General features: G+C 38.0%; 1 protein-coding gene across 5 annotated transcripts in view; it reads left to right on the top strand.

Annotated features, from left to right (window-relative positions):
• LOC149146562 (protein TRANSPARENT TESTA 9-like) overlaps positions 1 to 12,715 on the top strand; it is a 201,869-nt gene that overhangs the window by 167,572 nt on the left and 21,582 nt on the right. For 2 of the 5 annotated variants that reach the window (XM_089449350.1, XM_089449354.1), the window contains exons 16-20: positions 6,260 to 6,365; positions 6,460 to 6,531; positions 6,734 to 6,786; positions 7,067 to 7,226; positions 7,444 to 7,610. In XM_089449350.1, the coding sequence (XP_089305476.1) occupies positions 6,260 to 6,365; positions 6,460 to 6,531; positions 6,734 to 6,786; positions 7,067 to 7,226; positions 7,444 to 7,610 (558 nt within the window). The remainder of the gene's footprint in view (positions 1 to 6,259; positions 6,366 to 6,459; positions 6,532 to 6,733; positions 6,787 to 7,066; positions 7,227 to 7,443; positions 7,611 to 12,715) is intronic. The other 3 variants (XM_089449352.1, XM_089449353.1, XM_089449351.1) reach the window with 3 other exon arrangements.

Here is a 12,715-nt window from a genome sequence, read left to right as displayed (position 1 = left end):
TCAAATTAAGAAACTTAAAAATGATAAGAAATCATTGAACAACAAATTAGAAGAATTCATGAGGAAGGAAGTGTTGAAGTCTTCAGTCCAAGTTGAAGAAAAAGATTTGAACACTGATCCAGTCAATATCACAACTCAAGAAGAGGATAAATCAGTTGAAATGAGGACGTAGTCAGAAGTTGCTGTCCAAACAACAAAAAATTCAAGTGAATATCTCACAATCAATCAACCAATTTCTGTACCTGAAAGGAATCAGATACTCTCAATTAAACAAGAAATCACCACAAATAGATTAGGGTGAGGTCAAACCGCAAGAACTCCTTATCAGCATCTGAATCACAAGAGCAAACAACTAAGTCAATTTACATATTTGAACCATTTAGAACTGAAGCAACATATTTATGTTCCAAGGAATACTGAAGTTTGCAGAATCCAGTCCTATGATAACAATTCATTACAAATTCCTAGTGATCGAAAGATCCCACAGAAGATTAATCTAGGATGGTCAGATCCATTCTCAGTGCGACAATTTTATTTATCACTCCAAGGATCTTATCGTCTTATGTCAATGAACATGACAATTCGAAGAATATCAAAAGATGCAAATAGTTTACAAGACAAGAAACAAATGACATGCCTTGTCAGCGATAAGCTTTGAGGACAAAGCTTTTTCAAGAGGAAAGCAATGTTATGAATATAATACAGGTAAATAATATAAATATAAATAATAATAACACATCATAAATAATGATTAATTAGTTAATGAAGAGGTATGTCCATAAGAACATGCTCGTTCATAAAGGGAAACCTGCCTAGGGTATATAAGTAGACCCTCACTCTCATTTGTAACATCATTCTCATTCATACATTTTAATATATATTCTTGTATCTTCATTGGATATCTTCATATTCCAAGTCTTCTAGAGTATTTGACTTCTAAGAGTGCAAACTTTGTTCGTTACACCCAACCTCAAGTTTTTCACTAGAGAAGACTTCTTTCGGAGTCTTGTTGTTTAGGGCATGGCGAGGAGATCTATTTTGAACATAGACAACTATGTTAGTGGCTTCTCCCTATAGAAACTTTGGTAGTTACTGATATGCAAATTAGCTTTGACTGCTTCCATGATAGTTCTATTCTTTTTCTCAGCCACACCATTTTGCTCTGGGTTATACGGTACTATGCTCTTTTTCCTGATTGCAATTTCTTTGCAGAAGTCAATGAAATCATTTGAAGTGAACTCTCCTCCATTGTCAGATTTGAAGATTTTGATTTGTTTTCTAATTTGTTTTTCTACCAAAGCTTTGTAATCTTTAAACATGTTAAATGCTTGACTTTTATTTTTCAAAAAATAGATCCATGTCTTGCGAGAAAAATCATCCACAAATATTATATAATACAAGTAGCCACCAAGAGAAGTTATAGGCATTGGTCCACATAAATCAAAATGTACAAGATGAAGTACCTGACTGGTTCTACTTTTGCTCGAAGGGAATGGTCCCTTTACTTGCTTCCCACTAGTGCACCCTTGGTAAACTCCATCATGATCAGATCTAATCTCCGACATTTCGGAAATCTTCTTTCTCATATGAGATAATGCTTTATAGTGCAAATGAACAAAACTTTGGTGCCAAAGCTCACTTTGATGATTGCTATCATGGATTAATGCATGAATAGGTCTTCCATTGACTTTATACAGACCTTCACATCTTGATCCCAGAGTGAAGGCATCTCTCATGCCTAGATCTCATCAGCCAAGAGTGAACTTTTCCATTTATGAAAACAAATTTCATTCCTTTATCTTCTAAAGTAGAAATAGAAATAAGATTATTTTTCAAACCAGGTACATACAAAAGTTCTTGAAGAGATAAGGTTTTACCATGATCCAAATGGAAGCAAAAAAAACCAAGTCCCCTTATAGGATATGTAGAGTTGTCTCCAAGAATGATTTTCAAATTAGTCTCCCTCTCAGCCAGATTAGAGAGAACTTCTTTATAGCCAGTAAAATGCCTTGAGGCACCACTATCTGTGAAAATTTCCAACTTGAAATTCTACTGCAGCTACTAATTTATTTCACCTACTTATTCTTCACAATAAGTTATTTACGAAATCCCTTCAGCAAATATTAAAACAAATTCTATTGCAGTTATCACATAATTACATAGAGAAAAATCCATGCGCAAGAACCAATCACATCAACACGGTTTTGGAAAATTGTCCCCGGAAAATCCTAATGTGGGAAAACCGGTGCAACAGATGAGGGTTTTATTAATCTTCAGCAACAATCGCATTTAGAAGGAATGATTTTACAGAGAAATTGAGAGAAAACACTTGAGACTTTCCCCTGGAAACTTTCTGACACCTTGGAGACCCTTCTCCCACTTCCGCGTCACTTATGCATGGCTCAGCGTGGCTCTACGTTCCTCTGCGTCAGCCTTGCGTGATCGCTGCGTCTCCCTTGAACTGCGTCTCCCATTATGTTGTCTCTCTATGTCCCAGCGTCACCTCTTCCTCAGTCACTGACTGCTGCTGATGCCCTCTTCTTCCTCCACCCTACAAATCTCCCCCTGAAATCGATCTCTTTCTCTTTGAGAATCAATTTTCCTTGGGATACTGAGTATCTGGCGTTGTCTCCAAATGATTCTCAAGTCTTCTCTTATACTTTTCCTGTTGATGAATCAACGACTGAGATTAAGTCTCTAATCAACGACTAAGATTAAAACAGACTTGATCCTCATCTCTTAGAAGCTTCTCACCCTTATCTTTATTAATACCCATTAATATCCTAATTTTTCTATGTTTAGACTTAAGAACCCATTAAAAATATTAGTTATTTTAATAACTCCTCATCCGGGTGGAATTTCTCCAAACAATTTCTGGGCCTTAGAGATCTCACGTGCCTTAGCCTCTTCACCAAATTTCAAGGCTAGAGAACATCCGGTGCTACAAAAAATCTACACTATCAACCAACCATCGATCACAAGAGTCTGCAGGAGAGGAACTAGAAAGAGTAGAAACACAAAAATATTTTGATTGTGTTTTAGCTGCATTGTTATCATACCTTGGGATCCATGAAGAATGGAAGCTCTCTTTATGAGTAGGAGCTTCTCTTCTTCTTCTATAATTAGATTTGTTGGAACGATTGTTGAAGTTGGATCTTGGTGCTCTTCTGTTTTCTGGACAATTATGGGCATAATGGCCATTCTTATGGCAGTTGTAGCATTGGACTTTTGATAAATCTCTGTTCCATTTAGAAAAACTATTGGGAGAAAACTTTTTTGAATGCTGATTTTTCCTTTCTTCTTCTTGCCTTGGACAACAATGATAGTAGGTTCTCCCTCCTAATGCTTGGGAATCTTTTCTGTGGAAATCATTCTAGCCTCTCCTTGACTGCACTTTCCTAGGAGCTCATCAAATGTAGGAAACTTGTGATTGTTACTGATGGTAGTAGTAAAAGTTTCCCAAGAAGAAGGAAGACCTCCAAGCATAATTAACACCAACTCTTTATCATAAACAACTTCACCAAAAGTTGACAACTGATCTTTGATTTTTGATATCCTCATGAAGTATGCTTGAATGGTCTCTCCTCTGTTCATCTTAATATCCTTGAGCCAATTCTTCAGAGCAAGAATTTCAATCAAGTTGTTCATTTGATACATTCCAATTAGCTTGTCATACATTTCTTTGGATTTCTTCAAGTTGGAGACATAAGTGATAAGGTTGTCTCCAAGAGAATCAAGGATTTTTTTTTTTGTCTTGACTTCTCCTTTCTTGTATTTGGCCTTGATAGCAACATTGGAGTTTTCAGCGAGTTCTGCTACCTCTCCTTCAACACACTCCAGAACATCATGTTCCTCAAGAGTAATATCCAATCTGGCCTTCCAAGGGAAGAAGTTTGAAGCATCAACCAACTTCTCTTCATTCTTAAAGTACGAGGAAGACATCTTGATCTACTCAAAATTTCAGCAGCAAATAGAAAGAGACAAAAAGAGATTTCAATAGTAAATGAGATATTTTAGCAGCAAAAGAGGAGATATTTCAGCAGAAAATAAGTAGCAAGTAGAAGGAACAATAGGTGATATTTCAGCAGAATATGGGCTGCAAATAGAGTGGACAACACTTGATACTTCAGCAGAAAATAGGCTATAAATAGAGTAGACAACAAGAGATATTTTAGCAGAAAATGAGCTACAATTAGAGTGGGAAACACTTGTTATTTTAGCAGAAAATGGGTTGTAAATAGAGTGGACAATAAGAGATATTTTAGCAAAAAATGGGCTGGAACAACACTTATCTTCTTGAGCTTGTTTTCACCAAAGCTCTGATACCATGTTGAAATTCTGAAGTTCTATGCTGTAATAATTACTTAACCTAATAACTTCTTTAATCTGCAATATTAGTTAAACAATTGTAGATAGAACTTAAGCCATATATACAATAGAAGACAACCAAGAACTCAATAAGACACGGTGAGTTTAGGTCCAATAACTAGGGAGAAACCCACAAGAGGAAAACCCAACCAAATTCTTCTTCTATTAGAAATCAAATGTTTAGTAGAGATACAAAATACAATGAGAGAGAGAAGAAGTTCACCCAAATTTGAAGAAGATCTCTGATAACAACAGATGATTCAAACACTGAATTACTTTGGCTCACCAAGTTCTGCGCTTAGTCTTCAAGACTCTCTCTCTCTCTCTTATCTAGTCTGTCTAGTTCTCTCTTTTTCAAGTTCATACTCTCCTTTCACAATGCACAAGTGAGTAGTAGAGAGGATGGGAGGCACAAATATATAGGAAGAGCAAGGAGGTCGAATTCATCAAAGAGTAACTCCCATGCCTTGAGGAGAAGTTACATATTCCAAAATAGGAGTAACTTATGCCATAAAGGAGGTACGCTTGCCTTAGTAACTCACGCCATCAAGAGGGAGTACGCATGCCTTAGTGACTTGTGCCATAAAGAAGGAAAACACATGCCTTAGTTATTCGAGCCATTAAGGAGAAGTGTAACATATGCATTAAAGAGGTGGAAGAGGAATTCTTTTATGACGAGTCATTAAAGTGTAAGAGAGTGTAAGAGGTGTGTAAGAGCATTAAAGAGAGAGAGAGGAATGAATCCATTGAGAGAGAGAGAGAAAGAGAGAGAGAGTAATGTATCATTGAATGAGAGAGTTCGATTTGCCATCAAGGAGAGAGATGTGAAGTGGCATGATTGAGTGCCAAGTAGGAGAGGTGACATGTAATTCCTCTTTAGATAATATTATAGTATCATAAGTGTAATAATAATAATATTGATGATTAAATTAAAAATTAAACAATTTAGATTGATTAAGGATAAGTTAAGTGATTTTCCATCATCTATTCTTGATTACCGATTGAAGCAAGTGACTTACTAATTTTGGAAAGTCATGGTTGCAATGATAGACATGAATTTCTAATTTTAGAAAGTCACTCTAGAATAGTCAAAAATGAAATTCTATTCAAGGAAATTCGTCCCTTAGCTGCGAATTTTCAACACATGTCTAATTGCTGCCACAAAGTTTGTGTGTCCTGGTATGTAATTTGTGGCTGTGACTATTCTGATCTCCTTTTGAGAAATAATAAATTTTTGTTCTTCTCTTTTCTTTTCTTTTTAGGTCAGAATCTTGTTTGTTGTTTTGCTGAAAATCCAGCACTAAACATTTGATTGTGTAATCATAAGTAAAATTTGGCAGTTCCATAGAAACATATTTAGTGGCGATTGTGGTTCACGTCCAAAGTTTTTTTCATTTCACCATTAGTAATGTTTTTCTTGAGTGTTGCTGGTTCATGCTATTGAATACATTGTTGTATTTTGATGAAAGAAAGAAATTATTTTAATGGCCACAAATGACCAAATTAGGTCAATGGGACTCAAAAGTACATCACTTGACATTGGCAATATATGAATGCCTTTGGTATCCCCTGAAAAGGAAAGACAAAAAGACAAGGATGTAGACCTCTAAAGGTGCAAATGACAAAACAACAAGACAAGGGGGGTAAATCCAAATAAGTAACCCCTAGATATTAAAGTAGAAATTGATTCTGCCTAGGAGGAGAAGTGGAACAAGTACTCATTAATTTTGAATTGCCACATGTTCTGTAAATATTATTCTATTGCTTGACATGTTTGTCTCTGAAACTTCTGTACAAATATTGTGAAGTTGAACCTTCTGTACAAGGATTGGACTGATGAACGTTTTAAACCTTACTTAATATTAACCCTTTAGCATTTTCCCATATGCAGGATGCTTATAAGAAATCTAGGACTGACCTTCTGAGAGAAACTAAAGATCGTTGGTGTGATCTAGTTGTGGCAGTTCTTGTAGATGAATGGAAAAACTGCAAGAAAGGTATTTAGATTATAATGCTCTATTTTAGACTCGAGCATTGCATTTCTTCCATATTTCCTATACTACTATATGCATTCTGACATTTAAGTTGCAGCCATTGAAACATCGGAACTTCTGGAAGGTTGTATGCTTGCGGTTCCAGAGACACAATCCATGTTTCCAGATGGTAAATCTGCTGATACATTATAACTGTACTTGGAAATATTGTTTATATGTATTACATAGATATGAGCATGATGTAATAGTCTGATACATTATAACTGAACTTGGAAATATTGTTTATGCTTACAACATAGATATTAAATTTATGCTTTTATACATAAGTTTGATACTTTACGATTCTGTGGTTCATGGTTTTGTACTTGTAGAAGACCATTCTTCCGCCTGTGTTGGAGAAAGAATGCGGGATGCTGTCAAGGTTGTGAGTTGAACCAGATTATCTATGTTAATGAAAGTGAATGGGTTTGTTTGTGATTTCCTAATTGCAATAGCAGTTTAGTAAAAAATAATATTGTTATTGTTTGAAATTTGGTGTTCATGGTAGTTTTTAGGTACATGCATACAAGCATTAGAGGCAAGGAGAAGCTTAATGCATATGGAATTTTGCACTTCATGGATGGATTTAATTTGTGGCTACTGATTTATATGATAGGTAAATCATTACGGCATTCAGATTCTAAATATAAGCATTCAATATCCAGGTCTTTTTACTGCATTATCAACTCAGAACCTCATTTGTGAGAGGGACTGTAAATGATGGTCCTCCATTAGGTATTTCAACAGATATCATTGAAAATGCCAGGGCGAGAAGAGCAGGCCTTGACATTGTGACTCCAAAGATTGGCACTGAATTGAATTTGGGTGAGAATCTTTCAAGTTAATGGCATAATTATCACAAAGTGTAATATCATTTTCATTGAGAACGTTTGATGTTAATGCCTTATTTATGGTAGTTGCAAACAGGAGGTCTGAATAATTCGACTTCTTGTTTCATTGGATATTTCTCACCTTGTTACTTTGAGTAAGTCCCATATCTGTACAGTCTCTGAAATGTTTTAAATATTCATTGCTACTGCAGATGATGCTCTATCATGCAGGATTGCATTTGAAAGGGGGAAAGAACGTCCTTTTAACTTTTTAGCTCTGTCAAAGGGAACAGCTGGGTATTTGCTGCTTGCTGATGAAGTTCCATTAAAACCTTCCCGAGGGTTTGTCCGTATCATGGCTCCTTTAGCGGGTTCAAATGTAAGTTTATATTGATAAGTTGCTTTGTTTGTGAGACCTATGCAGTTTCAAAATATGCCCAGGGTATCAGATTTAGAAACAAGAGGATAGACAGGATTGCACATAGAATAAGAGAGAACAGATTTCTTGAGTGATGCAATGGCTCATTACATAGTAGTAGAGAATGGAGTAGTTACGCAAATACCTAATCTTTTAATGATTACATTTTTTAACTCATGACTACATCACACTATTATAAAGATTTTATATCTAACACAAAATTGTGCTAGTGCTCACACTTCAGTTTTCATCCTTAATTATGCTTCTCTAAGGGACTGTAATATGGACTTTGTAGTGGTTACTGATATGCCTACATATAAATAATAAAACTAAGTTGCATAGAAATGGATACCAATATAATGGGTTCTTTGAAAAGTCAAGATCCGGATCCAGGGAATTAAGATATAAACCAATATACATATAAAAGCAAGAATCGGAAACATAAGATAAGATAATTTTATTATTGTCCAAAAAATGGCCGCAGAAGTAGGTCATTGGGACTAAATGAGCACATTTAGTGTAGGTACAAAATGGGAGTACAAGTTTTTTTCCTAGATTAGTATTGAAAGTAGAAAAAAGATAAAGAACTAAATGTCTAGTTAAGAGAAGATATGAAATAAGGTGCAACTACAACAAAGATGCTAGAAATAACAAGACTTAGTCCTAAGTATAAGAGAGAATGTTAAGCCTTGTTGGCACTAGAGTTCGCTATTGAGGATGAGGGGACTTTGATGTATGCTCCTCATTGGAGTCATCAATAATTGTGAAGGGGCAAATGCAATGACAAATGATATCCTCTGGGGAGTGGTCAGCATTGAGAGGGCAATAATACATGGTTATATGGGGACTAGATGAGTGAGGAATTCCAACATTTCTAACTTTTAAGGTCGTAGGGAAGAAACTTTGGATGGAATCTTGGCGCTTAAACAAACCTAGGAAGTGGTTTGTTGGATAGTGGGGCCCAACTTTGGGGTCACCTAGAGCTGACTTTTGGATCATTGGTGTATGCTCTGTGTCCTGGAATGAAAATTCCTCGGGTGCCTCAAGGAGGTTGGTTAACCACTCTAGTCGGAGGGCAGGGGTGGGGTGGTGGTATTTGAGAGGAAACTCAAGGTGGGATTTGTTAGAAAATCAAGGGTAAATAGATTTTCTTACTCGGTAATTACTTGTGATAGTTAGTCTTCTTTATTTAGTTATTTAATATTTCTTTTTTCATCAAGCAATTACATGAACTATTCTTCCAAGGTCACAAAGAAGTAAGAGACAGAGATTTGGGCTTTCAAGTGAGGGCCAAATCCCTCAATTTGAAAATGAGAGTTCCAACCCAAGACCAAAGACTCCCTCTAAGTCAACCCTTCTTTTTCAGTCAAAGTCAAAAGTTGAATCTTGGCTTAGTCAAAGTCAAAATCAAATTTCAAATTCCTGTTGTAGACCTCTAGTCCTTATCACAAAACTTTTGCTTTCAACTACATACTCTCGACTCTCTTTATCATAGAACTTCAGCTAGTAAATCCTTGACGTTCACCATAGAACTTTGGCTCCTTTGTAGACTTCAGATGACTTCAAATTAAGTTTCTGTTTAGTTAGAAATTGCAGACTTCTTTATTGTTTTAGTCTTGTTAAATAGTCGCAGAGTTCTTCGGAATTAGGGTTTGATCTTTCCTTCTCATCTTTTGAGATATGGCTTGACTGTACTTCCTTTTTAATCACAGAACACATGCTATTCTTCTTCAGATATTCTCTGCCCTTGGAGGTCGAAGTTATCTCTCTATATAGTCATCCATGAGGTGCCAAATGATCATGTAAGCTGACTTTACAGAGGGAGGGCCGACTTGGAGCTTTTGACAACATAATTTACAAGGATAAAGAATTTATTTGTGTTATAAGACAATTCGTCAAGGTCAGCCAGCAACTAAATAACACCCACATGTGCTCAACGTTTTAGTATAAAAGGAGATGACTTGAGAGTTATTTTACACACACTTAATTCTTGATTTCTCTCCACTTGTTTTGGGTTTTAGTGTGAGAGAAATCTAGGAGGAAGTAGCCCTAAAGACGCAAGAGGGAAGGAGGCCTACACGCTGCCCTCTACAAGCCCTAATGCTGTCCTAAGGAGGCTGCCCTAACGCTATCCTAAAGAAGCCCTAGACACAGTCCTAAAGAAGCCCTAGACGCAGTCCTAAAGAAGCCCTAGACGCTGTCCTAAGGAATCCCTAGCCGCAGTCCTAGAATACCCTAGATGCAGTCATCTAAATGAGGTCTATTCACACTAGGGTAGGCCGCATTTCATAAGAGAAATTCTGGGCCAGATTTGAGGACGGTTAGGGATTGTTGTGTGCCCTAACCAGTCCCTGAAATTATAGTAGTAATGAAGTGACAAACAACAATGTTTGTATGGTGTGTTGGCAGCAAAGGAAGATGGGACAGCAAGGTCACATGGTGCTGCAAAGGAAGATGGGACAGCAAGGTCACATGGTGCTGCAAAGGAAGATGGGACAGAAAGGTCACATGGTGCTGCAAACTCAAATGGGACAGCAAGCAATCATAGGAGCAACAATCACTAACAGTGGGACAACAATGCTAGGAATGTGACAGCAAGGTGACCCATGAAGTTGGAATGCATGATAGTGCAACAAGATGCATGGGCAGCATGATAGCAATGATGGCATGGTACAACAATGTTACAATGACAACATGATAGCAGCAATGTTACAATGATGGCATGGTACAGCAATGTAACAATGGGTCAGCAGCAAAGGCATGCTAACAATGAAACAACAGTATGGTAAGCAAGGTGCAGTAAGCACATGGTGGCAAGCATGGTGCAACAAGCACATGGGACAGTATGGCAAACATGGTGCAGCAATGGCACATGATGGTACATGATGCAGTACAACGATGGGTATAGTCATGATTGATGAAGCATGATGAGATGCAACATAGTGATGATGGGTGCAGCATGGAGCAATACAATGAGAGGTGCAACATGATGATGAAGAGCAACACAATGATAGGTGTAACATGGTGATGGAGTAACCTGGGAGAATCAGTTGAAGCAGCATGTCTTCAACTGAGTTCAGCTATCTCATGTATCATCTACTTAGAGACGATCTATGCTCTTATTTAGATAAGTCAAAGTGTTTACTTCTATTGTAAATGTACTATCTCTCTCTCTGTTGAACTATTGAAGAACACATAAGAAGAATTGATCAAGGGTTTCCCCACATTGGGGGTTGTCCCTGGCTAGCGCCACATCTTGTGTCATCTTGTCTTGGCTTGTCTTCTGCGATCTATGTTTACGTTCTATCTGCAATTTACTTTAATGCTGATGTGATTGCTAATCTGGAAATGATATTGAGCTAACTGTGAAAATTGAAATAAATTTCTCTAAGCATAGAACATACCTAAACTTAACAAACATCAATATATAGCCCCCTAAGGAGTTCAAATTAGCCTATGGGCCTACATTAGCCCCTAATGATAAAATAATGTGCAAATAAAATCCCTATTAGTGACAAGCCCACCAAACTAGCTCACAAGTGTAAAAATAAGCCTCACAAGGGGCCAAATAATAATATGTACATGTCGTAGGGCCCTCCAAAGGCATAATAATATCCATAAGTGCCATATTGAGGAATAAATTCCTTGGAATATGATGGACAAGGGGGTGGCCCCTTGTTCTCCAAGTAGTAGACCTGTGGTGCTCCCAGTGGGTTTGAGGGCACATAAATGACCCCATGGGTTTCTATATGAATCGGAGATGCCTATAGATCCTCTGCAAGGGTCCAAGTGGTGGAATGAATGTTGCCATGACATCGTACAAGTCCTGGGACACCTGCCAAGAGTGTGGGGCTCCTGTGGGGGCTTGCTGGGCATAATGTACCAAGCATATCACCATCATCCCAAAAGTGGATCGCTAGTAGTCTCTGAGCATCCATGAAGATCCGTGGAGTGTTGTCTATTGTTGTGGAGGCCCATGGCTCTCTATGCACACCCTACATGTGCCAATGTAGACCTCTGGGGGTTAGGATCCCATATAGGGAGACCAAACCCAAATGGAAACCACCTGTAATCCTGCATAAGATCCAATGCGTCCCCTAGGCTTCCAGTACAACCAGTCATTAAAATAATCGGGTAAATGAGCTTACAAATCATGGATAACAAATTGGGCACTTCATAATGGCATGCCCTTCCGTAGTGGGATTTGGCATGTGCTAGTGTCTCCAAGCTCGAAAGGGAGTTAGCCAAGTACCTTATTAGGTGGTTTCAAACCTTAAAGTGGATAGTATGTCCAAAGTACTTCCCTCTAATGGGAGTGGCAAGTGACAAATAAGTGTAATGGAATAGGGAATGAGAGGGACAATCCTAGGCCACATAGTGGGGCATAGGGGTAGCTAGATAAGGGGAAGCCCACACTTGGGTATGTAATGTGTAGGAGGGAGAAATCGTGGTACATGAGGTGCCCCAGCCTTGATTTTTCCACCCTTCTTTATATGCCTTTTGCCTTTTATGAATTTCTTTAATTAACTGCTCGGGGCTCAAAGGACAAGAGCATGATATGTAAGATATAGCAATGATTACCCCCTTTTAGGTAGGGCGGTTCATTTCCCTCCAAGGGTTGGGACAATCATGGGTTCCTCAATGACAAAGGAGTTTCATCTAGGGCCTATGGAACCAGGGTGATGGCCATGGATTGGGGTACAACTCATGCATTGGCTTTTGCTCACGTGCTGATTATTTTGTCTCGACCATATTTTGCATTTTGTGGTACAATTTCCTATTAAATGTGGCCAATTATGCTTTTCACCTTTTCTTTTAATTGCTTCAACCTCTGGGGCATCATTCTAGGCCTCACCCAAGGTGGGGGCAAGGGGATAGGGAGGCTAGCCCTATGTGGACCCAAAATTGAAATATGGACCCAGGTGGGAGAAAAGATGAATGGGGGTATAGTGAGTGGAAAGGCAGTAATATGTGCAGGTAAAGGGGAGGGACCACACACCCAAAGTCAGGGTTTCCCAAGTAGTACCACTCTAGAACCAAATGGCCAATAAAGGAGATCCCACGGG

Source organism: Pinus tabuliformis, chromosome X, assembly GCF_031772625.1.
Source record: "Pinus tabuliformis cultivar Carrire ecotype Pingquan chromosome X, CPIR1, whole genome shotgun sequence".
Taxonomy (NCBI): domain Eukaryota; kingdom Viridiplantae; phylum Streptophyta; class Pinopsida; order Pinales; family Pinaceae; genus Pinus; species Pinus tabuliformis.
This window is presented reverse-complemented; position numbering and strand designations above follow the sequence as displayed.